Here is a 25,722-nt window from a genome sequence, read left to right as displayed (position 1 = left end):
CATGCGTCTCCTGCAATTGGCTCAGAGGGTTGGGAGAACCCCCAGAACAACACATTAAGGGGGATCATTCCATCTAGCAAGCTGAAATTATTGCACTCATGGAATGTCTGTAATAGCATAGCATTGAATTCCACCATAGGAAAACATTTGCAGTACACAATATATTTTCCTTCCATTCAATTCAAGATGTTTCAAACAAAATGCTACATAGGACAGATCTGAATGCTAGTTTTCTTGGATGTGCTAGTTATATATACTTAACTCTTGCTAGTAAAAGAGACATGAAAACGTTATAGTTAACCAGAAACTTTATTATGGGACATTTTAAGGCATTTTCCAGCAGAGGAAAGAAACACACAAAAATGCAGCCATTTAACCAGTTCAGAACAAAGCTTAGCATTGAAAGCACTGTCATATTTAAAGCCAGCTATATTACATCTCAAACAGTATTCAGATTTCCTAGGTTCCACAGTCTTCTTACATCTATGTCAAACAGGTCCTGCACAGAGCAAGCAGAGGGCTTTGGTGCTTTTCCCTATCTTCTAGCAATCTGATATACTTACAAACAATGGAGACTTTTTGGACAAATCCAGGTTAGCAAAGATTAGTCCAACAGAAGGCGCCACCAGTTGTTGTACTGAGCTGTAGCATGCAACGTGGAACTACAATAAAAGCAGCTTCTTGGATTTCCAGTTAACAATTTATTATCATCTGAATACCTTAGCTGTACTTCATTTATTGTAAGATCTGGCTCAACTGATTGTAAAGTAGCTTTAATAAGAACTATGCCTTTTAAGACTTAAGTCATTATTTTGCACTATTCATCTGTAGTGTATACAGACAGGAAATACTATCAAATAGCAGTGGAAAATCCAGCTAACTTCTCAGTCTACTACTACTTTGCAAAGCAGTTTTACTGAACAGTTAGAATTACGGCCACTAAAAAAAATGTTTTGCATTAGTTCTAACATTTCACATGTGTGCCAACAGCACTGGGTATTTTTTATATAAAAAAATATACAGAAACATGCAATTTATGTAATAAATTTGACTGTGTTATCAAGCCAGTGGGTGAGAGAAAACTAGGGTGAAAGTGTTTTCGTTAGCCTCCTGAAACTACTTTTTAAAAAGAGCACTTGAATGCTGATCACATATACAGAGAAAACTGTGTGTAACATTTAACACACAAATTAAGGCACAAATTAAATGTCATTTGATATATTTACATTAATTGAAGAGAAAAGAGATAGACAAATGTTCTTGTCTACATGCATTAATCCAGAGCAGTTTTTGCAAAGTATAAATTTAAAACAGATTATGTTGTACATAATACATTCCTGTTGCACTTACTCAAAAGACATTTAAAATCAATTGAAATATAAACACACAATCCATTAATCCAGCTAATTCCTCATTTAGGTAAAACCAGGTCATCATTGTGCTGCAAGGGGCGGGGCCATCTCCATGCTTGGTGGCTGCATTGGCCAGCCTTCATTATGATTTTGCAAGAGGCGGTAGAGTTGCTTCAGCTGAGCAACTATGTTGTCCTTGATATCAGGGGTAGAAATCTCAAGCCGCACACTGCCACTGTCAAAGGAGCGGGTGAAGTCACCAGAGAACATCTCATAGATTATGCGAGCTACAACTGGAATTACCTGTTTAGAAAGAAATTATGCAGCGTCAATCCAGATGGGATTTTCAATTGCATCCGAAAAAGAATAAGCTAAAAGCTCAAGTAGAAGGTGTAACAGCAACACACACAAAAATTTTCACTCTTGCATTCATTTTCATTTTGAGTCATTATTAGTCATGATAGAAGAAAGATAGGATAAGGTTGTAAGATAAATAAAAGAACATATGTTCTCACAATGCGAGCAGAGTAGATGCACTGGTAACTATTCTGAAATGACTACCAATTCAGGATGTTAGCTCCAATCATCTGTAAAAATCCAGGCCTCAGATAAAACATTTGGCCCATGTGGTCTGCACTGCCTTTCAAGTAGAATTGGTTGCAGACAGATAGGATACTAATGCAGCCAAGATGAAAGAGCAGTAGTATGAACTACTGCACAAACTCAACAAACTTATTCAATTATTCTTATGGTAGCTGGGGACGCAGTTGACCTGTTAGCTAAAAAAATGCCCATCACTGATAGAATCACTGTCCCTTCATGGGCAGGTTCTAGCCTGGGGGTGCTCCTGGACCTGTCATTACTCCTAGATTCTCAGGTGGCAGCCATGGTCACTGGCCATCTACAGTGGTACCTCGGGTTACAAACACCTCAGGTTACAAACGCTTTGGGTTACATACTCTGCTAACCCAGAAGTAGTACCTCGGGTTAAGAACTTTGCCCCAGGATGAGAATGGAAATCGCGCGGTGGCGGCGGGAGGCCCCATTAGCTATAGTGGTACCTCAGATTAAGAACGGACCTCCGGAACAAATTAAGTTTGTAATCAGAGGTGCCACTGTATTGACATGGATCGGTTGGCACAAACACATTGCACCTATTCCATAACACCTACATTGAAACCAGTTTGTTTCAGGGCAGAATTCAGAGGTGCCAGTTTTTGCTGGTTTTGTCTTGTCCTAAGCAACTCAAGGAGTGCCTTCTCCCAAACTCATACGGATACACACCCCACAGGGCCATACTCATGAGTTCCGACCTCAATATCTTTCTTTGAGAAAGGCAAAGTTATTATCTATCAGACCGAGGCTATTTACACAGATGTTGCAAGTTGCCAGGTGGCTCTACCAGGGGACATCCACATTCTCTTCCCTGATATTTGTTTATTCTCTTGGGTGTTCAGGCATTAGTGGAAAGACTGCTTTTAGGTAGTTTTAAACCGCTATTACTTCAGTTATATTTCCCCCTGTTTCATATGAATGGTTTTTATTTGTATTTTAAAGTGCTGTAAAACCTTTTCATTGGAAAGGTGGTCTGTAAATATTGCAAATAAGCGTGTCTCTGTTGGGGATGAATGCGCAAGTGCTGAAACTGGTATCGGTACAGTGGTTCAACACTATAAGAACCCCAGCTTTCAAATATTGAGGCTGCCCCAAGTCTTAAATGTTTGTAGACAATAAGACTTCCAGTGGCCAGGGCTCTAGCGTCACACATTGTTCTTTGCATTGTCCATGCCTGATAGAAGCAGAATGCATGCTAATGTGTACATTTACATAGGCTGCTGAATTAAAGTTTATGGGTTATAAAATGGCACATAGTTATATATTGTGAAAACTAGGAGTCAACGAAATGTTCTCACAGTAAGTTCTGACAATTAACGCTCCTTAGCAATTCATTGTTCTCTTACCTGAACAACAATCAGTTTCCTGTCTTTAGATTTTCCATCTGGCCATTCTTCTCCAAAACAAAAGTAGATCTCAAATGGGGGTTGTTTAGCAATCTGTCCTTTCTGATGAGCAATCAGTTCTAAGCGGGAGGGAAAGCAAAGCTTGTGATGTACAACACTATTTCCCACATATTGGATGCAACACTATTTCCCACATATTGCCTCTTCTAGTTCAAAACCCAATTCTCCTACTCTCTTTTCTATCTTCTCTCCCATAATCTTTTTGTCTAGAGATGCCATAATGATATTAGCTATCAATGCTGTTTTCCCTTTGACCCAGTATACTATAACAAATATAAGGGATGCTACTTCACTGACCATAGGTGAGAACTTCAACCACACCTATGCCTTCTGGTGATTGATGTGGGGCAAAAAATAAAGGAAGAAGGGAGAATTGCTTCTCTTCAACCAGCTATGTTAGAGCACAACAAATACCAAACCAATGCCCATTCACTAATGCCTGCATGCAAACACTATAAGGTGCACATTGTGAGCCCAGCAGGTTCCGCACAAATTGTTACCTGCACCATACCAGTAACACCAGACACAGTCCCAGGTGACTTAACTGGTTGGGACCCAATCCCAATGGGCTGCAGTACCATAATCGAGTATACAAAATGTTTCAGGGATTAAAAAGAACATATTGGCAACTCTGATGGTGAACCAAGAGCATTATAATTACTCACCACTCAAGAATGTTTCCAAGCAGAACACCTTGACCTTTTTTTGTCTTTCAATCAAGTTTGGTGTGGTGCCAGAAGGTGCGCACGGTCCAGACCAATACACTTTGCACTGGCAAAGCCTGATAGCATAAATAGCATGGCCACTGACTTCCAGGATCAGCCCCCTGTCCATGACATCAAGCAGACGGCTTGTGAAGAGCTTTTGCTTTTCATTGGTGATCTGTTCTGGTCCTGGAAACTTTACTTGCTCCAAATTGATAGGACCAAAGAGTTCTTCTTGATCTGGCATTGGACCCAGTTCTCCATAGAAAAGTCTGCAGCCCTGGGGATTGCTCACAGTCATTGTTGGCCCAAACTCTTTGCCTCGATACTCAAACTTGATTTCAAGGTCTGTCACTTGATTAGAAAAAGATATATTGTTAGAATATCAGACACTGCAACAGGATCCATAATTCCAACAACCTGCATTGTCTATCAGCACTTTTTTTTAAAAAAAAGTTTTTATTTATACTTTTCAAATGTATACATTTCATTAATTTTCCAATCATTTTAGCATTTCAAAGTTTGACTTCCTTCCCCCTCTTTGTGTGGTTCCTTAAATTTATTTTTTTAATATCTTCTGCATATCCGAATTCATTTAATTTGCTCATTTAATTATCTACTTTAAATATAAACTCTTATGAGACTGCGGGTTATTACAATAATCCTGCCAGTGTTTTTATCTGTTTGCAATTTATCTGTAAATATTCAATAAACCATTTCCATTCTTTTATAAAAAGTTTGTTATCTTGATTTCTTATTCTTCCGGTTATCATGGCTCTTTTTTAGGGCTGAATGAAATTTGCACAGAATAGGGGCAGAATTATTAGTCTTCCTTACAAGTGCCAAGGAAACCAAGAGCCAAATCCCAAAGTCAGGGTGATCACAAGATAACACCAAATAACAGCAGCAATACTTCATTTTCAATCTACCGCAGAGAGTCTTGCTCTTCACACAAATGCAGCACTGATCAGTAAGGTAAAGGTAAAGGGACCCCTGACCATTAGGTCCAGTCGTGACCGACTCTGGGGTTGCGACGCTCATCTCGTTTTATTGGCCGAGGGAGCCGGCAGTCTTGTGGCCAGCATGACTAAGCCGCTTCTGGCGAACCAGAGCAGCACACGGAAACGCTGTTTACCTTCCCGCCAGAGCGGTACCTATTTATCTCCTTGCACTGTGACGTGCTTTCAAACTGCTAGGTTGGCAGGAGCAGGGACTGAGCAACGGGAGCTCACCCCGTCACGGGGATTCGAACCGCCGACCTTCTGATTGGCAAGTCCTAGGCTCTGTGGTTTAACCCACAGCGCCACCCGCACCCCGGCAGTGGTCAGTAGACACAAACTTATCAGTTGGCATGGCTGATCACTACCACCTCAAGCTTCTCCTTACACAAGCTTCTAGTGTAAGAAGTTACTTCTGACACACACTATTCCAAATTCAACAGCAGTTTCCAGATGGGTTTCTTTTGTTCATCTGCTGATGTCAATGAGTACATTACATTTTCAGACACAGAAGGCTCTCTGGGCTACACCAATCTAAACAGAAATAACTGCAGGGGGGAAACGGTGCACATTCAGCATGTTTTTGCAATGCGTGGTATACTCCCTATGTGGACTTTACATGCACACAACAATCTAGATGTATCTAGCGACATAGTCAAAAACAGACTTACTTGGAAGAGAATTAATCCAGACTTCAGGAGAGCTGAACATATCATGGGGCATAACCGGAGGAGGCATAGGCATCTCGATGTCTTCAGGTTCATTCTTTGGCCATGCAGCTTCAGGGCTGCAGGTCTCCACACTGGTGGGTGCCATTGGGGAATCTAAGCATAAGTAGTACATTTTATGTAAGCTAGGCTGGTGACTGGGAGTGGCAGCTGGGACCACACAACACCGGTCCTGAGAGATCTGCATTGGCTCCCAGTACGTTTCCGAGCACAATTCAAAGTGTTGGTGCTGACCTTTAAAGCCCCAAACAGCCTTGGTCCTGTATACCTGAAGGAGCATCTCCACCCCCATCGTTCAGCCCGGACACTGAGATCCAGCGCCGAGGGCCTTCTGGTGGTTCCCTCATTGCGAGAAGTGAGGTTACAGGGAACCAGACAGAGGGCCTTCTCAGTAGTGGCGCCCACCCTGTGGAACACCCTCCCATCAGATGTGAAGGAAATAAGCAGCTATCTTCTCTTTAAAAGACATCTGAAGGCAGCCCTGTTTAGGGAAGTTTTTAATATTTAATGCTGTATTGTTTTTAACACTCGATTGGGAGCTGCCCAGAGTGGCTAGCGAAACTCGGCCAGATGTTGTTGTTGTTGTTGTTGTTGTTGTTGTTATAATATCCTGAGGGACTGCTGACATTTTTTAAATTACAGTTCAAGATGTCACTCAGACACTTCTCATACTGGAATGGCAAGCATAGCTTGACTACTTTATGTGGCTAAGAATTTAACCTTCTACCAATGGTAATTTATCTTCCTTTTCATTCAGTCTGACAAAAAAGAACTTGAAAGCTTGGATACTCTGGCTTGTGTCCAGAGGTTTCCATCAGCTGAATGGAGAGGGAGGCAACTTTTGTTCATTCCGACTCCCTCTGCAGCACCTCCCACACTGCTCTAAAAGGTCCCACAACCCTCTGAAGCAGTTTGGAGCTGGTGGTCAAAGGAGTTGCAGGAGAAGGGAAGAATCAACAGAAATGGTGTTCTTTGTTCTGCTGCTGGAAGCCTCCACTGGATCAAAGTGCCTTCAATCAGCAAACGAACCCCAGTGGTTACAACTCCCCCCCCCCCAGTAAGTAATATCTTGGTAAGAAGCAAGAATGCAGCTTGCATTATCTAGCTCCAAGCAAAGTAATGACATGATATCACTTAATAATTTACCCCATCTTTCTGTACAAAATATACTCAACAAGTTATGCTTGGCATTCCTGCTGTAAAAAGTATGGTATCTTGGAAATAATTGGCAAGGTTAATCAGCAGCAACTTCCTTTACTGAACACAATGGTCAATGCCCTCAGATTTCTCAAATGTAATTCTAACATCACAGCCAACATGTCCCAGCTTGACCTAAAATGTCTTTCAAGGAGTACACAGAAAAAAAATATCAGTCTCTAGGCCCTTTGCAAACTTACGGAAGGAAAACTTCCCCCTATGCAGTAATAAGTGAACTAGCCTATCATTTATAACTGAACAGTTTACTAGATAGTGAAATATGTACCCCATTATGAGATCAAAGAATTAATATTGGTAGAGATGTACCAGACAGACAATTAGATTGCAAGAGGGAAAAAAACATTTAAAAAAGGTTCATTGAATGAAAAGTGTATACTATAAAATGCACCATAATGAACACCATTTGAGGATTAGTAATATTATTTCCAAACACACCACCATCAAAATATAACTTTAAACAAGGTCTGGTTCATGGGAAATTTATGCAAATGTGTCTGCTGAGACAATATTACTGTTAAAACCTGTTAAACCAGAACCACACTCCAAGGAACAGACTTACAAAGCTGCATCATCATTATAGGCTACACACTGGGCAAAAAGGTGTGTCTGCTCTTGCTACACTGTGGGAATTAACCGTCTTATTAGAATGCTAGCTAAGTGACTGTCACAGTGACTTGTGAGGTCTTGGCATAGTGCCTAACAGACTGAGGTTGAATCCTGACAAGACAGAAGTACTGTTTTTTGGGCACAGGGGGTGGGCTGGTGTGGTCCTGAAGCTCCCTGGTCCTGAATGGGGTAACTGTGCCCCTGAAGAACCAGGTGTGCAGCCTGGGAGTCATTTTGGACTCACAGCTGTCCATGGAGGTGCAGGCCAATTCTGTGTCTAGGGCAGCTGTCTACCAGCTTCATCTGGTACGCAGGCTGAGACCCTACCTGCCCGCGGACTGTCTCGCCAGAGTGGTGCATGCTCTAGTTATCTCCCGCTTGGACTACTGCAATGAGCTCTATGTGGGGCTGCCTTTGAAGGTGACCTGGAAACTACAACTAATCCAGAATGTGGCAGCCAGACAGGTGACTGGGCGTGGCTGACGAGACCATATAACACCGATCCTGAAAGACCTATATTGGCTCCCAGTACGTTTCCGAGCACAATTCAAAGTGTTGGTGTTGACCTTTAAAGCCCTAAACAGCCTCAGCCCAGTATATCTGAAGGAGCAACTCCACCCCCATCATTCAGTCCGGACACTGAGGTCCAGTGCTGCGGGCCTTCTGGCGGTTCCCACCCTGCGAGAAGTTAGGTTACAGGGAACCAGGCAGAGGGCCTTCTCAGTAGTGGCACCCGCCCTGTGGAATGCCCTCTCATCAGATGTCAAGGAAATAAACAACACTATCTGACTTACAGAAGACATCTGAAAGCAGCCTTGTTTAGGGAAGTTTTTAATGTTTAATTCTATTTTTAATATTCTGTTGGGAGCTGCTGCAACAGCCTGTTGCCCCACTTGGAACAGCATCAGTGGAACCAAAGGGGAAGGCACAAATATCTCTCCACACCCTGCCCCAGTTGGCCTCACAACTCTCAAGGGCCCAGTTCAACCCATGACAGCAGGACAGATTTCAAGGGAATGGCCTTTTCCTTCACAACTAGCTAGCTTTAGGACAACTAGACCACACTAGACATGTGTATGAACATATTGACACAGAACAATAAGAATATTTCAGTTCAGACTAATCTTGTACTTCTCATATAGTGCAGACTTTGCTTTTCTCCTTTTGCCATTTTCTGCAGCGTACTAGTCAAGCAACTGCTAGCTTAGCTGCAATCCAGAGATTTTTAAAAGACTGTTTTCTGAAAGCATGGTTGCTTCATATTGTAATAATGAAGAGAAAAATGTCATTTAAAAGATAGGGTTGGATGTGCACTCTATGCCAGGGTCTATCTACTAACCATTGATATTAAGAAATGGAAAGGTATCCTGAATAGCTATATGAGATTGAGGCTGGTTTAATTCATCCTCATCTTCATCATCAAGCTCATTATCTTTCTCATCCCATGGAGCGGAACCAGTAGAACCTGTAGAAAAAGTGCAGTTGGACAATTAGCAAGTAATATGGAATTTTATCAACTGAAGAGAATAAAGAAGTGGAATGGACATTTGTGTGACCCACAGAAGTTACACAGAAAAATTCTACCAATAGCACTGTGTACAATCATCTCTTTCCTGGGGATTTTTATTCCAAGTACTGTTTGGTTTGCTTCATAGCTCCAGAAACAGCACCAGAGCCAATAGTCTTTTCATGCTTCTCAGCTTATGCATGGAAGACATGATAGCATGAAGCAACTCTCTCCCAGCCCTTGTACTATCCAACCAGAATCCCACAACTGGCCTCATCCAACCTCTCAGCTGGTTTGAACAAAGGTGCACAGAGGACCAGAAAAACATTTACCTGATTCCAGAACCTGCTAGCCTTCTGTATCCAACAGCTAAGTTCAAAAATGTTTCTACCAGGTACACATACATGTGCCTAGTGAGGTCCATTTCTTTCAATGGTAAACATGCAGGAGAAATTCTCGGTGAATTTCATTTAATGAAACACTCATTTCTGGAAGAATTGAATTTTAAAGACTGCCATCTTACTAGAATGCTTGCTTAGGGACAATGTGCAAAAGTGGGAACAAGGGAAAGGCCTTTCAGTGGGAACTGAAAGCCCTTAAGCCCAGACACCATGCCTTTCCCCCTCTTGATTCTGGCTTTTAGTAGCATGCACCTGATCTTCAAAGCTTTCCCCTGAAATCTTTTCTCTTTTAGACTTGATTAAAACAAAACAGAAAGCTGAACAATTAATAACATCCATGTGTTGAATTTGTGGGTGAGCAGAAAGCAACCTTGACTAGGCAGAACTGTCACCTACAGTTCACTTTGTGTTAGTTACGTTGCACAAATGAGAAGGTGAAATGCTTACTCAATTAAAAAACGAGTTACCCAGCAGGAGTCACTAACAACATAACATCATGGCATATAGAAGACTTCCTGTTACCAGACTTCCTTAAAAACCAACAGAGTCATTGTGCATCTCACCTGGATTAATTATTGCTCCCTGGGATTGTGGAATGTCACACACTTCATAAATTTTAATAGGATTCATTGGCACCTCTTTGGTGCCATCGTACATCAGGTTGAATTCCCGGCTTTTATTGAGAGCACACCGGAGCTGGGCTTTCCATTTCGCAGGGTCAGGGTCATCAACTCCTTCCTGATACTTTCCTGTTTCCACAGCCCAGGCCTGGGAGCAAAGTACATCATGCTCAGTTAAGTACTGTCATTATGCCAGCTAATGTTGAATCATGCTACCAAACAAACTTGCATTTATCACATAAGTCTAGGCAGTAAATACTTAGTGCAGCAGCTAGTCAGCCAGACATGACTGGCACTGTTTTCCCCTTCCCCAACACAAACAGACAAAAGCAGCACAAATCATTTTAGAATTATCCAAACCAATTTTTTATGCATGGTATGACAGACCATTCCAGTAGAGATCACCCAATTGTGTCTAAAGAAACCCAACCTAATGGCAAACCAGGCTCTCATTTATTTACTTATTTGTATGTGGGATTAAGGTCCCAGATTTATCCTGGTAACATTATTTATTAATTTTCTATACCACCCTTCACCGGAGGATCACAGGCCAGTTTACAATCTAAAAACAAAAAAATACATAACAGAGTAACAAACAACCCTCTCATATAGAAGGCCATAGATTGTTACTTAGCCTGAGAGAAGAGGTGTGTGTTTGTCTGGTGCCTAAAAATATGTAAGGATTTCACATTTCACAGGTCACCACAAAAGAATGGTTTTGCTCAAGAATCTTCTAACAAAATCTCTTAACACAGAAAGTTTGTAAATTCTCCTTAAAACAGTAACCATTGCTGATGCCCAAGAGTTTGCTTCCAGAATGTATAAAACTATCTAAAATAATTTCTGCATCAAATTCAGTTCAGTCTGAGTACCAACATATAAACAGTTCATCAGAACAAGGTCAAAAACCAGCAGCAATAAACTAGAAGAGCCTTGTGCAGTGCAAGTCTATGCAGGTTTACGGGACTCAGCTGGCATGCTACAGGACTCTTAACTTGAGAAGCGATGAAGACTTAAGAAGTAGATAACTAGAACCTTGATTCTCAGAAGGGAAGCCACTAAAGAGCTACCTTCAAAGAGAAACAGTCAACAACTAGATAAAGGACAGGAAAATCAACTCTGCAGGAGCACAGAGTACACAGAGTGATGATAAGGCAAAAAGCATCTGATTGGGAGGGAGGAAGCTGTATCCCACAAGTCGTCGTCTTCTTCTCTGGCGATCACTTGTAGCCGAGTAAGATTGTCTTCCAGAAACACGGTCTTAACAGTGAGTCCATAAGTGACTGTGGAGGCCAATTCTGGACCCATACATCCTTCCACAGTGGGGACATTGGTTCCCAGGCAGGAGTTGATCACGGTGTGGATTTGCCAAGCATGCCTTCCTCTTAGCACATTTCTCCCTTGCGTTCCGAGTTCAAGTGTCTTCAAAGTCCATGACACCTTTGGTAAAGGCTGTTCTCCAACTGGAGCACTCGCAGGCCAGTGTTTCCCAGTTGTCGGTGTTTATACTACATTTTTTAAGATTTGCCTTGAGACAGTCTTTAAACCCTTTTCTGTTTACCACCAGCATTACGCCAAAATTATCAATCTCTCTAAAAAAGGTGACAGAACTGATTGCGGAAACTATTGAGGCATCTCTCTATCCCACAAGTACTTGAAAGATGAATGATTTAAATAGAACAGCCCCTTTCACATTGCTTTGCCACAGTATTTCCCAGTACAAGTCGTATTATGAACTGAGCACACATTCATGGTGCTGCATCTCTCTCTTCACAGCTCTAGGATCATATTTGCTTTAAAAGCACAACTGACCAATTTGATCCCATGGTAACTAAAACACCATTCAATAACAGAATACGGTGGCATGCCATGATGTCCAAGCTTAAAGCAATTGCTATCACATGAACAAAACAAATGAACACTAGGAAATGCATTAGCCTTCTAAACGGAAGAAGTGGAGGCAAACGCATATTCATTTGGAGCAGTGATCCTCCTGGAGTATGAAGCAGAAGGTGCTGGCAAACAATGGTCTTAGCTGCGGCAAGTCACCTGTAATACTTTTTATTACATTTGCATCCCACCCTTCCTCTAAGGAGCTCAGGATGGCAAATAAGGGTGGGGTTTCTTCTATGTTATCCCTGTAATAACTCTGTGAGATAGTATAATGGTTGACCAAGGTTAGTGCATGGCTGAACATGAATCTGGATTTCACCAGTCCATGACTACTAGTTCATCTATACTGGCTCTCCAAAGTGGCATGGAATTATTTCATTACCTTAAAAATTGTGTTCTCCTCTTCATGTTGAGGGCTGTGCCGAGTTGCATGCTTCCAAGGGATCTGAAATCGCTTTGCAACCCTGTTAAGCCATATGAGACCAGGATACATACCACTGTCTACCTGAGCTACCAGCCAGGGTTTCAATCGAACTCTCCGTGGATGTAACGCCATTATCTGGAGTGGGGGGGGGGAGCAAATGCAAACAGCATTTCATTTTCTAGATAACAAAGCAATAGAAACCAATTGTGGCTGCTTTAAACACCATGCCAACTCCCTGAGTTTTGTTGAATGTGTGGGAGGGGAGAATCCAGTCAAGTTAAACTTATCAAGATACGCTTGGAAATACTAGCTGAACTCAGGTGAGCATAGCCCCCCAAAATATAAAGAAGAATTCTAATTTAAAATCTCAGCCTTTATCCAATTTTAATACACTGAGGACACCAATTCTAAGATGGGATAGAACAGCTGAACAAATGGGACTAAGTTATATGGTACAGTTTAATTTTAGTTTTTCACTAACAAGACCACAACTAGATACTGCAACATATCTGTGGCCTCTAGCCCCTCCAAAATTGTGTCTGCTTCTTTCTTCCTACCAGTAACATCTAGGACACTTTACTTTTGTCATTGCATCACACTGTGGGGCATGTCTCTGAAACAGCCATTTGAAAACAGCAGCCACACAAAGGAACACAGGAAAATGGTTTATACTACCCTTACTGATAAATTAATGTGAAGCCATGGTAGAACAATACACTGGGCTCCCCCAGTCAGCTCGTTAAATAGTATGAATCAGGAATCCTGGCTTAAAACAAACTCTGGTTAAACCCATCAGCTTCATAGGTCATGAAGTTGACTTGCTTTGAAATGGCAGCTCCTCTGTACATTACATGTGGCTTGGTTCACACATCACAATAACTATGGTTTACCAGTACTGCACAAAGATGTAGGATTCCAGAGAGTAGCTTAAATTCACCTTGTTCCACCTTGTGGTATTTTTTACTTTTGCACCCCACTGAGCTAAGTAAAGATTTGGCAAAGCGTTTCATCCAAACATGATCCAAGGTACAGGTCATGTGGATAGCTAGAAGAGAGCCCAAGTTCAGACAGCACAGTAAGCCAAATGTTGGCTACGTTTAGGGGGTGGAAAGACCAGGAAGGAACAAAGCAGCTGCAAGCTTCTTGCCAGAAGCCGGCACATTTGTGCAGTCCCAGTAATTCTTTGTTTTGCTTACTGTGGCTTGTAAACCAGGCTAATCAGTAAGAGCATTGTCTATCTTGTCAACACTGGAGTTCTCTAGGGTTCTAGATAGAGAAGCCTTTACTAGACCTACCTAGGGATGCTGTGGGGTTCAAATTTGGATCTTCTGCATGTGAAGTATGTGGCCTACCACTGAGCCCTTCTATCTAGGACACATGTAATCCCAGCCTTATTCTGCTCCAAGAAGAAATAATAATAATAATAATAATAATAATAATAATAATAATAATAATAATAATAATAATAGGTCTAATACAGGGATGAGGAACCTGAGGTCTTCCAGATGTTGCTGGACTATATAACTTCCATCATCTGCAACCAAGGACTGATGGGAATCAAAGTTCAACAACATATGGAGGAACAGTGCCTCCCGACCCCTGGCCTAATAAATGTGTACACTCCTTAGAAATATGCCATAGATTGTGTCTCTGTTTTTATGTTCCTGTTTTAATGTTATGTTTTTGTGCACTGTTTATAGAGATTTTTAAATATTAAGTGGTTTAGAAATGCTTTTAATTAAAATGAATTAGCCAGAAAGGGCACCACAGCACAGGCAGCTGCAATAACATGTTTACTTGCCCTGGGTTAGCTTTCAGCTATGAAATAAACAATCAACATAAATATAACCAGAGTGATGTCACAATAATGTTAAGAGATCTGTACCAATGGATACAACCGATTATTTCAAGTTGCTGCAAACTTCCTCACTCTTTTCAGTTTCCTTCATTTCCCTGGGTCTAATCTCTTCTCTTCTGCAGCACCCCCTGTTTCAACCTTTGTTTTCTAAGACGCCCTCTGACCCTCTTGCTTTTTCTGCTCCTCCCATACCCAGCAAATCATCACACCACCACGACATCTCCTCATGCATTAAAATACTTAATTTTTTTGGAGCACTTGGTTGAAACATTTTCATTAAATATTATACTTCTGGAAGTGCTCCTCATAGATAAAACACATTTTTAAAATCTGAACCAACACATTTTTTTCTGATTGTTCTTACAGCATCCTTTTTCTTCAGAATTATTCATCATAATATTAAATACTCATCAATGCAGTCCACTAAAGCATCCATTACCAGAGCATGATGCTACACAGCAGGGAAGGAACATATGATCCACAGCAAGTCAACAGCTCCATCATTGAAGAAGTGGAGCCCCCCAAACAGAACTACCAAGCAGCAATGCCTTATAAAAAGGTAAAGGTAAAGGACCCCTGACAGTTAAGTCTAGTCACGAACGACTCTGAGGTTGCGGCGCTCATCTCACTTTACTGGCCGAGGGAGCCAACGTTTGTCCGCAGACAGTTTTTCCGTGTCATGTGGCCAGCATGACTAAGCTGCTTCTGGCAAAACCAGAGCAGAACACAGAAACACCGTTTACTTTCCCACCGGAGTGGTACCTATTTACCTACTTGCACTTTGATGTGCTTTTGAACTGCTGGGTTGGCAGAAGCTAGGACAGAGCAATGAGAGCTCACCCCGTTGCGGGGATTCGAACCACTGACCTTCCTAGGCTCAGTGGTTTAGACCACAGCACCACCAGCGTCCCCAGCAATGCCTTATACTCAAGTGCAAAAGTAGGGCCTTACACTCAAAGTATGATTGGGCATTTAGACTTCATGTGCCAACGCAGAAGATTGAAGTTCCAATGCAAAGACACCATCCACCACTGCAAAATCTTAAGGAATCAGTGGACAGACACCCAGTCACCCAGTAATGAATCCCTGCAACTGCTCAGGTGTACTGCCAGAGCTGCAGTGGTACGTCAACAGGTGACATCATAGCCCAAACACACATAAAAGCAATAAGGAAACAGACAACACACACACAGAACAAAGCTCATTCCCCACTAAAAAACAACCCTATAAGAACAGAAAACTAACACAACAGCAAATATGACAGACAAGAGGAAAAACAAAGGGATCAGTGGTGAAGAGGGATGGTTAAAAAGGACAAAAGACAGAAGAGAAAGAAGGTCAGCTTGCTGTTGGCCATAGTGCAAAGACAAAGCATCCAACACATGATAAATAGTACCACTATTACAGCATAGTCATTGTTTGTGACTATAATCACTAGAGGATCTTTGAACAGCAGCAGCTGGGATAGCCAAATCAACAGCAGAAATATCTAAGGCCTTGCCACCACTTCTGCTCGTCCAGTGTCTAGAAAAAATGGGTCCAAACAGTTTTCCCCTTGCCCCGCTCCTTTCCCAGGGTAAACCCACTCTCTAGCTTTAAGCCAGAACAAACTGCAATCCACAGAAAACCCAATTGCTGTTTGGTCCAACTGACCACTAAAGAGCAGTTTTCCCCAGGGAAAGCAGCAGCATAAGAGGAACCTGGCAAGGAGAAGAAAGGCTGAGCCATGCAGAGGCCAGAAGGGGGGGAAGGGGGCAACACTGGAGTGTTTACAAATCCCATTTAATGCCTTGAGGACATGACATTGAATTGATGTGAATGGTGTTCCTGGTTCCTGAAGGGACTTGGGGCACAGGTGGTCTTTTCATCATGACTGGATGAAGGAATTGATGGGATGCCCATCAAATCTGCAGATGACGCCAAATTGGGAGGTGTAGCTAACGACACAGAAGACAGAATCAGGATTCAAGATCCTTAATGGATTGCAGAGCTGGACCAAAACTAACAGAATGAATTTCAATAGAGACATACCGGTATGTAAGGTTCTACAGAACCAGCTGCATGAAAATAAGATGCGGGACATCTGACTTACTTGCAGTACATGTGAAAATGATTTAGGAGTTTTAGTAGACCACAAGCTTAACATGAGTCAACAGTGCGATTGAGCAGCAAAAAAAGGTAATGTTCCTCTAGGCTGCATCAACAGAAGCATGGTGTCCAAATCAATGGAAGTAATAGTCCCATTGTACTCTGCCTTAGTCAGACCCCCACCTGGAATACTGTGTCCAATTCTGGGCACCACAATTTAAGAAGGATATGCAGAGGAGGGTGACCAAGATGATAAACTGTCTGGAAACCAAGCCTTGTGAGGAATGGTTGAGGGAGTTGGGTATGTTTAGCCTCGATAAGAGGAGACTGAGAGGAGATACAACAGCCATCTTCAAATATCTAAAGGGCAGTCACATGGAAGATGGAGAAAGCTTATCTTCCCCGGCTTCGTAGGGTAGGTACTGAACCAATGGCTTCAGGTTACAAGAAAGTATTCTGACTAAACACCAGGAAGAACTTTCTGATGGTAAGAGCTATTTAACAATGGAATGGACTCCCTCGGAAGGTGGTGGACTCTACTTCATTGGAGGTTTCTAAGCAGAGGTTGCATGGCCATCTATCATGGATGCTTTGGTTGAGATTCCTACATTGCAGGGGGTTGAGCTAGATGACCTTTGGGATCCCTTCCAACTCTACAATTCTATGATTCTTTGAAGCCATAAGACATGGGGAGCAGATATTTTCAATTACTCTCCCCACCACTATTTTTAAAAAGAACTTTGTGTTTATTTATTTTTTATTTTTCACTTATTGTCAGATGCTTTGGAGACCTGCTTTCTGCAAAAAGATGGGATGTGTATAAATTTAAATAAGCAGATTGCTATTGTTATTCTGTTAGCCACAGTAGCGAAAATGACAATCAATACAAAAAAAGGAAGCATGCAAGAAACTGACTGCAAACCTTTACAGAAGGCGTGTGCAGCAGCAAACAGTTTCTCCAACTACGTGCAGTATAAGTGAAATGAAGTGCACAGGTTAACTACAGAGCAAGACTCAAAACACTATATTTGTAGGCAGTGCTCGCCAAACACCTTGCAAGAAGCCAGCCAGAGGGGTTGCCACACAACTCCTCATTTTTCCTGCTACAGGCTAACAAATACATTGCTTTTATACAAGCTTTCACGAGCCACTTCATCAGAAGCATGTGTTAATGTCAGCATCAGTTATACCATGAGAGAAGGGGGGGGGGGGAATGAGGGCAGGAAGGAATGTGAAGTCAAACAATGTAAAAGATTACCATGCAGAGCACAAATGAAAAGGTGATCCGGCCAGACTAAGAGATGAAATCATAGTAGGCGTGACTTACTCTCAACCGATGATGAATTGGCAAAGGAAGATTAGTCACATGTATAAGCACCTAAAGAGGGACAACAATTTTCTGTAGGGAGCTAGCCACTCCCAGTCTCTTATGTGAACCCAAGTCTGATAGTTTCAGTTTTGTAAATGAATTCCTACAGCTGTGTGCTGGAATCTCCTTTTAAAGGTTTTTGCTAGTGCGGCACAATGACGAAGACATAATGTATATGCATAACTGTGCCTGATGATAAAAGGCATCCTCTGTCCCTCCTGTTGAAATGCAGCTTCCCTCCTGCTCAAATACCATTTTTAAAAGAAAAAAGGTATTTCTGTAATAGTTATTGGTTATTTTAGCCCAGACAAAATTTGACCATATGCAAATTTGTCCGCCCTTTTTAAAAAGGTGTTTTCCATTATTATAGTGAAACCAAATATATACTGAAGGATATTTCTCTGACAACGACAACTGATCACAAGCCCTTTCATAAAAGAAAAGAAAACTTCCTCATGGGAGCTAAGGAAGTACTGTAGAGCAGTATCCAAAGTACAGTGGTACCTCGGGTTACAGACGCTTCAGGTTACAGACGCCGCTAACCCAAAAATAGTACCTTGGGTTAAGAACTTTGCTTCAGAATGAGAACAGAAATCGTGCAGCGGTGGCACAGCGGCGGCAGGAGGCCCCATTAGCTAAAGTGGTGCTTCAGGTTAAGAACAGTTTCAGGTTAGGAACGGACCTCCAGAACAAATTAAGTTCTTAACCCAAGGTACCAATGTATTGCAGTCACTTAACATTAGGCAGGGCTCTGGCACAACCAAATTAGGGAAACCGAAAGTACAAATCCCACCTCTTGCTTCACAGACTTGCATGTCGGCAAACTAGGCAGACAGTTATCTAAGAATGCTCTTCAGATACTACTGCAGGCTATTTGTATGCCCCATGCTCGTAGCTTGAAGGCATGCAGCTCAAAATGGTTTTATGCAATTCTTATCATTAAGCTCCTAAATGAGTTGAATAAACCTTCCCAACACTTTTCTGACCCTGTGAAGTCATTGCTGCACATTCAGTATATCTTACTTCACCAATCTCAAATGCAGTTTTGTTTTCCTTAAGTTGTCTCAAGTACACCCCCTCAAACATTCCACAAAGAAAAATACAGACATGCTTCCAATATTCTCGGTCTCGCCTACGGTGTGTCAAATAGCAGCCTGTGCAGCACATAAACACATTTGCATTCATGTGCACATACTTATATGCATGTGCACTAGAAACAAGATGCATCCCCCAGTCATATTTGTCTCCTTGGGAGCTAAACTTCAAAGAACGACTGCTGGAAAACAGACCAACACTATTTCAGTGTTCCATCCTCAAAGGGTAAGAACTTTGTCAGGACCAGCAAATATCCAAAAAGGACTGCTTCATTTCCCTCATCCCCACTCCCAACTGAGATACAGTGCCTTTAACAGGCAGGCAGAAATTCATTAGGTGCAGAATTTCCAAGCACAAAGATGCAGTGTTAGGGATATTTCACCATATGGAGACATCACGTAAGAAGATCACAACCCTATCCTCAAAATTGTTCACAGGGACCAATATCCTACCCATTAGCCCTTATCTGCAGCATATTTATGCCTATGAACTAGGTTGGAAAGAAGTGGCATATTTATTGTTATTAATTTATCATTATTGAGTTTTAGAAGCAACTTAAGAACATTCTATTTCACATATATATTTGATAGCTGAAAGACGTAAAAAGGTAAAGGACCCCTGACAGTTAAGTCCAGTTGCGAACAACTCTGGGGTTGCGGCACTCATCTAGCTTTACTGGCCGAGGGAGCCAACATTTGTCTGCAGTTTTCCCGGGTCATGTGGCCAGCATGACTAAACCGCTTCTGGCGAACCTGAGCAGCACACAGAAACGCCGTTTACCTTCCCACCAGAGCGGTATCTATTTATCTACTTGCACTTTGACATGCTTTTGAACTGCTACGTTGGCAGGAGCAGGGACCGAGAAACGGGAGCTCACCGCCGACCTTCTGATTCGTGTCCCAGAAGAACTGGGTAAGGTTTGTTTAAATAAGAATGTCTTACCACTTCGATGTCCAGCTCATTTGGGAGGAAGGATGGGATAGAAGTTAATAAATAAATGCTTCTCTAAACATCCAGTGGGGAACCTTTTTCAGAATGAGGGTTACATTTCTAGGCCACAAGATAGTGATGGGCAGAGCCAAAAGCAAAAATGAAGAAACAAATGCAAATTTTATCTTTAAGCTGTACTCCCCCGCCCCCAACCAACTAAGAGGCACTCAGAGTTCAAAGAAACACTTCAGAGAGGCAAAAAGACTCAAGGGGGGGCAGGGTATGAAGAAAGACTAGGGAAGGGAGTGTGGCTGAGAAGGATGTACAGTCTGGGGAGAGGACCACATGCCAGACAGAGAGGCCTGGAAGACCCTGGGCCTGAGGCTCCTCACCCCTTACTTTGCATGGCCGTACCTCCAATACTAATTTTTAACATAATAAACTATCAAACCTTAAAGCTCTGCTTTCAGTTTTATTATTCCATACTGAATATCACCAAGAGATATTACCATATCACCAATATCCACAGAGATAAAGCTCCCCACTTTATTGTAACTAGGCTATCTGGCTTTTTAGACCAAATACCACAAAGTTAAGCCCTTATATTAAATATTATTAAACCCTGTCCTTTGATGAGGCACAAGAAAAGTGGTCATTCTAGAAATACACATGATGAGGTAACATAAGTGTTTACAACTCCTCTCTGGTGCAGCTGCACAAGGCCTGCTATAAATGAAGACTTTAATCTCAGATCTGAAACTTGAGGACAATCTGCATAACAATGCCAAACTAAGTTAATCAACTTGCATCAAACACTTCAGTTACCATGACAAAAGGTCTGTCTTAACTCAAATAACCCACAAGAAAAATGGACTGAGGATAGCCTATTATCCTCAGAGTGAGTTGTAAGCATGGTAGATCCTTCCTGGATCCATTTAACTGGACCCAGTTACTTTGTTCTCAGGAGTAGGCAGGAAGTTCAGTTCCCAGCCAACTCTGCTCCAGTTGTGTGTCCCAACACACAAGGACAGTAGCTCCATAGCAAAGCCCATGCTTTGCATACAGAGGTTCCCATTCGGAGCCCTGGCAGCTCCAGGTAGGGCTGGGAAAGTCTCCTGTCTGAAATCCAGGCCAGAGGAGGGGGGCTCTGTAGACAATATTGAGCTGACAAAAATCTGGGCACAGGGCAACTTCCAATGTTCCCCAAATCACCTGGAAACTTTAGGCTCAGGCACATTCCAGCAGCAGGAGCTAAATGCACTAAAGAGCAGCTCCTACCAAGTTCAGTATTATCTAGTGCAGCGCCCTTGCCTTCCCCATCTACACAGTAAACACGCCAGAGTCGTGTAGCACAACAGTCCTGTAGATCGTCCACTGATTTAAATCCCAAGAGGTTATTTACTTGCCCCAAGTAAAGCAACTCCTGCTTGTGTGGACGGCCCCAGAGCAGGAACTTTTCTTCCAACCCAAGGCTATAGTCAAAAGTGCCCTTCTTCCCCTCAGGCTTTCGCAGTGTCCTCTTACTACCAAGCCATTATTTGCAAGGAAGCCTCCATTAGATTCGAGCCCAGAGCAACGAGGGCGAAGTTTGGAGGGAAATGAGGACTCTGGGAAACAGAAACTGTGAACAAAACAAACACCAGCCTTTTAAAAAAATGCTTTGGAAGAGTGAGGGGGGGAAAGGGCAAGAGGTAATAATAGTCCACAGAGGGCCAGACAAGGAGGAAACACATGGGCGAGAAGGGAGCGCGGAGAGCGGGGGATAAGCAAAGCGCACGAGGGTGGGAAGCTGGAGCCGCCAAAGGCCTGGGCAGGTTTCTGGAGCGGGAATGACCGTCGACCGTAGCCCAGGAGGGGACGGAGCCTACCTGCAAGAGACGGGTCGGGAGGGGGAAGTTTCCTTCTCGGCCTTTTCGCCCCCCTCCCGCGACACTCACCGCTCGGGCGCTCCTCACCTGGGCTGCGGCTCTGATCCGCGGCGCGCTCACCTGAGCCAGGTGCTGCCGGGCGCAGGCGCTGCCGGCTCCGCCCCTGCAGGAAGGAGGAGGAGGAGAGCGCGAAAGGGGCGCGGGCGAGGAGCAAGGGAGTAGGAGGCGAAAGGGGCGAGGAGAGGCGGGACAAAGAAACGGGCCGCTTTGCGGAGAGGCACGTCGAGGCTGAGCTAGCCTAGGACTGTAAACCAAGTGGTCCTTGCGCATGGACAGAGTGCTCTTCTCTGTGGCCGCGGCATAAGCACCAGCTGACCATCTTCATTCTCTCTCCCCTCTCCCACAACAGAGGTAAAAGGATGTAGTGTATTTGGAGCTTAAAAAAAAATAAATCCTCTCGTTTTCATGGGAAAGTGTTGGTGTCGGTGCAACTGGTTTAACCAGTACGCCCCCACTCCCCTTCTCCAATATCAGGTGTCTCTTTTGCTTCTCTGCCTTGCAGGTTTAAAACTTGATTTGAGTTGCAGAACTCTGGCTGCCGCTGCTACTCGTACTTAAATTACTCAAAACTTCTCAGTTTCCTTGAAAGTTAAGCGCGGCATCATAAGAGCGGTTCCTATAAAATTGCTGATGAGCAATTCTCCGATGAAACACACCCATCAGCCACGCTGGAGGGGAATTCTGCTGCTGAAATTGTGAGGGTCAAATTAGATGTCATCCAGTAGATATGTGTAACTGTCTCCCAATGCTGTTGGGTTTTGTCCTGTTCTTGAATGAAAAGCAACTGTGAGAAGCACCAAGCTTGGAGAGAGGAGCTGCTGAATAATAATAATAATAATAACAATAATAATATAATTTATTAGTTATACCCCAGCCACTCTCAGCAGCTCACAGCAGAATATTAAAAATACGATAAAATATCAAACATTAAAAACTTCCCTAAACAGGGCTGCCTTCAGATGTCTTCTAAAAGTCAGATAGTTGTTTATTTCCTTGACATCTGATGGGAGGGCGGTCCACAGGGTGGGTGCCACTACCGAGAAGGCCCTCTGCCTGCTTCCCTGTAACCTCACTTCTTGCAGTGAGGGAACTGCCAGAAGGCCCTCGGAGCTGAACCCTTCCCCTCCTTTTAGCCACTTCTCCACACAAAACTGCCACCATATCCTAGTTCTCTTTCAGGGAGACTCATTCAGGTGCTGATGTGGAGTAGGGCCTCCTTTGTGGAGTTCCGTTTCCAGACTGGTATGTCAGGTGCTGATCCTGTTATCATTTCAATAACAAGTGAATATGTACCTGGGGAGGGTGTGTGTGTGTGTTGTGTCCTTAGTTTTATGTTGTACTCCACCCTGGTATCAGTACGCGATGAACAGCAGACTATAATTTTTTAAAAAAATAAATAGCTTCCCCCACACACACAAACATACAAGGAGGATAATAAGAATATATTAGTTTTTCCCTGCACAAGACTTGAGTGCATACATATATGTGTGTACATATTTTCTCTCTGCTCCATACAACTGATGAAGTAGTCCCATGCCTGCAATAGCTCCCACAATAATGTGATCGCAATGCAATGCATGCTTGCCTGAACATAAGTCTCCTGGAATATAGTGAGACTTCGTTTTGTGGGTCATGCATAAGAATGTGCTGTAAATGGGTTAATGTTTGTGGTGCCCCAAAAGCCTTTGTTGTTTGTGACAATGAAGTCAACCAAATACAACAAAATACCAAAGTTGCTTTGGGTTTCCTTGGGCAATATAAAGAGGCAAACAAATTTTAAAAAACAAATAAAATTCTCTCTGAGGACACATTGCTGTATACACATTATCAACTTCAATATCATTCTTTTTCTCAATTTGGGTTGAAGCTGCTTTGGAGGGAAATACATCAAAATGCAGTATTTCATAAGAAATGACAAGATAGATACAGGTTCAAAATGGATTGTGGGTAAACTTGCTTCCCAGACCAGCAGTGGGGACATACTGGAGGCAGTGTCTGTTTACACAGCCTTTAAATGTCAATGGCAGGCAATATGAAAAAAGAGAGAGAAGAAGTGTTCACACTCACAGTTGTGATATGTTACCCGGTAACTCGTAGCCTCCTTTAAACACCATCCGTTTTAGTTGGGCCAATGCCAGATAGCCTTGATCCACAAAGCAGTAAACTAAATTATTTCTTTTGGTTTCAGCACCATCAGTAGATCAGAGAGCCACATGATACACTACATGGTTTATTGTTACTGCATGATACCCAATGTTAGTCATTCGCAGAGCAGACTCACTGTAATCAGTGGAGTTGGGTAACTTGAGTCAATTGATTTCAGTGGGTGGGCTATGACTATGGCTTAGTTGGCTATCTTTCGCTGTTTGAAATTGATGCAAGCCATTCTGAAGGTGTTCAGACTGAAGAATATGGTAAGAAGAGTTTGTAATAAATTAAATACTTGCGTTATATTTTTACTATACACCCTCTCACATTACTTTTTCAAGCAGCAACCTTTTCGTTTCTGCCATTTTTACTGTCACCTTTTCGGAGAAACGTTTTGTTCATTTTTACTCTTTACATGCAGCATACTATAATCTGAACATGTCACAAAAGAGTCTTACAGATGTGTTTAAATACAAGGTTCTGGGCTTAATGGCCATGATCTGCCTCCTGGCAGTTTCCTAATACCAATTGTTGGAAATCACAGGAGGGGGGAGTGCTCTTATGCTTGGGTCCTGTTTGAGTGTTTTCCACAGGCATATGGTTGGTCACTGTCAGGACAGGATGCTGGACTAGATGAGCCACTGGTCAGATCCAGCAGGCTCTTCTTATGTTCTTATTTATCCTTATTTTATTTATATCCCGCCTTCCTCCCAGTAGAGGACTCAAGGAGGCTCAAAACTTGAACTGAAACAGATACAACTGGAAACATACCAATCAATATACAGTGGTACCTCTGGTTACGTACTTAATTCGTTCCGGAGGTCCATTCTTAACCTGAAACTGTTCTTAACCTGAAGCACCACTTTAGCTAATGGGGCCTCCTGCTGCTGCCGTGCCGCCAGAGCACGATTTCTGTTCTCATCCTGAAGCAAAGTTCTTAACCTGAAGTACTATTTCTGGGTTAGCAGAGTCTGTAACCTGAAGTGTCTGTAACCTGAAGCGTCTGTAACCCAAGGTACCACTGTAAATATTTTTTAAAAAAACAAATAAGTTGCCATATTAAAACACCACTGAATTCGAACACTTAAAACCATTAAAAAGCACGACAATTCGAACACTTAAAACCATTAAAAAGCACGACAATGAAGAAAGAAAAAAGTACAACTCCCACCCTCAGAAGACCCTGCCACAACAGACACTTAGTGGCCTTCACAGAAGATCTCAAAGTCCAGGCAGGCACACATATGACTGAACAAAATGTTTGGGTCTCCTCTTGTCCTTTCATTCTCTTCCTAATTTGGCCCTGCATTTTATTTTTATTTTCCCTACCCACAAAATGCTTTGGAAGCACCTTACAGTGAAATATTCCAGTTCAAATATAGTTAATGAACGATATTATCTTTTGTAGTAGTTCTTTGCAAAAACAAAACAAAACTTGGGCATTGCAAGCCTACGACACTTAACTTCCTTATTTCAGAATGAAACAGTATGCCAGTATTCCTTAGTGCCATCCTCTGGAACCTTTATAGAAAACAATTGAAAGATTAAGAGCATCAAAATGCTCCATCTACTCTCACTTCCCCTCGTACGAAGCAGCTTACCTTTGCTTGTAATTTCTGGACAGCATACTCTTCTCTCCAACAAAGTCTTCTCCAGTATGTTCTTGATATGATTCTTCACTCACATTACCTTAAACTAAGGTGGGGATCTATGACTCAACAAATCTTGGTTTCGAGAGAGCAAGTAGCACACTGTAATTCTATGGAAATGAATCAGGAAAAAGGAAAGCATTTTCCTTTTTTGCTTCTACCCACACAGACAGTAGTCTGCTTCC

The 25,722-nt window shown here is 42.5% G+C and overlaps 2 protein-coding genes across 5 annotated transcripts in view; one reads left to right on the top strand and one right to left on the bottom strand.

Moving 5' to 3' along the window:
• Positions 1 to 290: 290 nt before the first annotated feature.
• IRF6 (interferon regulatory factor 6) lies at positions 291 to 25,635 on the bottom strand. Of its 4 annotated transcripts, none has more exons than XM_083745437.1 (8): positions 25,490 to 25,635; positions 12,431 to 12,607; positions 10,099 to 10,303; positions 8,967 to 9,092; positions 5,747 to 5,899; positions 4,039 to 4,431; positions 3,314 to 3,432; positions 291 to 1,655 (listed from the first exon to the last, which is right to left on the bottom strand). In XM_083745437.1, exons 2-8 carry the CDS (start codon positions 12,602 to 12,604, stop codon positions 1,434 to 1,436), a joined length of 1,392 nt encoding a protein of 463 aa, XP_083601563.1. In that variant the 5' UTR covers positions 12,605 to 12,607; positions 25,490 to 25,635; the 3' UTR covers positions 291 to 1,433. The 4 variants fall into 4 exon arrangements, with proteins under 4 accessions (XP_083601563.1, XP_083601560.1, XP_083601561.1 ...); XM_083745434.1 differs by lacking the exon at positions 25,490 to 25,635 and adding an exon at positions 21,681 to 21,857; XM_083745435.1 differs by lacking the exon at positions 25,490 to 25,635 and adding an exon at positions 21,750 to 21,840.
• The window catches only part of GUCA1B (guanylate cyclase activator 1B), a 26,877-nt gene continuing 23,172 nt past the window's right edge, over positions 22,018 to 25,722 (top strand). Inside the window, exon 1 of the mRNA XM_083745451.1 lies at positions 22,018 to 22,091. The gene's annotated coding sequence lies outside the window, so the exon portion shown is untranslated. The remainder of the gene's footprint in view (positions 22,092 to 25,722) is intronic.

The sequence above is a fragment of the Podarcis gaigeae genome (genome assembly GCF_964106915.1).
Source record: "Podarcis gaigeae genome assembly, chromosome: 6".
Classification (NCBI taxonomy): Eukaryota; Metazoa; Chordata; class Lepidosauria; order Squamata; family Lacertidae; genus Podarcis; species Podarcis gaigeae.
The sequence above is the reverse complement of the archived record's forward strand: the minus strand, read 5'-3'. Positions and strand labels throughout refer to the sequence as shown.

Excerpts from the sequence above, each read along its gene's own strand:
- IRF6 (XM_083745437.1), bottom strand. The coding sequence starts at position 12,604 with ATGGCGTTACATCCACGGAGAGTTCGATTGAAACCCTGGCTGGTAGCT. Across the intron at positions 9,093-10,098 it reads GGGAGCAATAATTAATCCAG|GTTCTACTGGTTCCGCTCCA; the intron begins GTGAGATGCACA and ends CTTTTTCTACAG. Across the intron at positions 1,656-3,313 it reads GGAAACTGATTGTTGTTCAG|GTAATTCCAGTTGTAGCTCG; the intron begins GTAAGAGAACAA and ends CTTTCTAAACAG.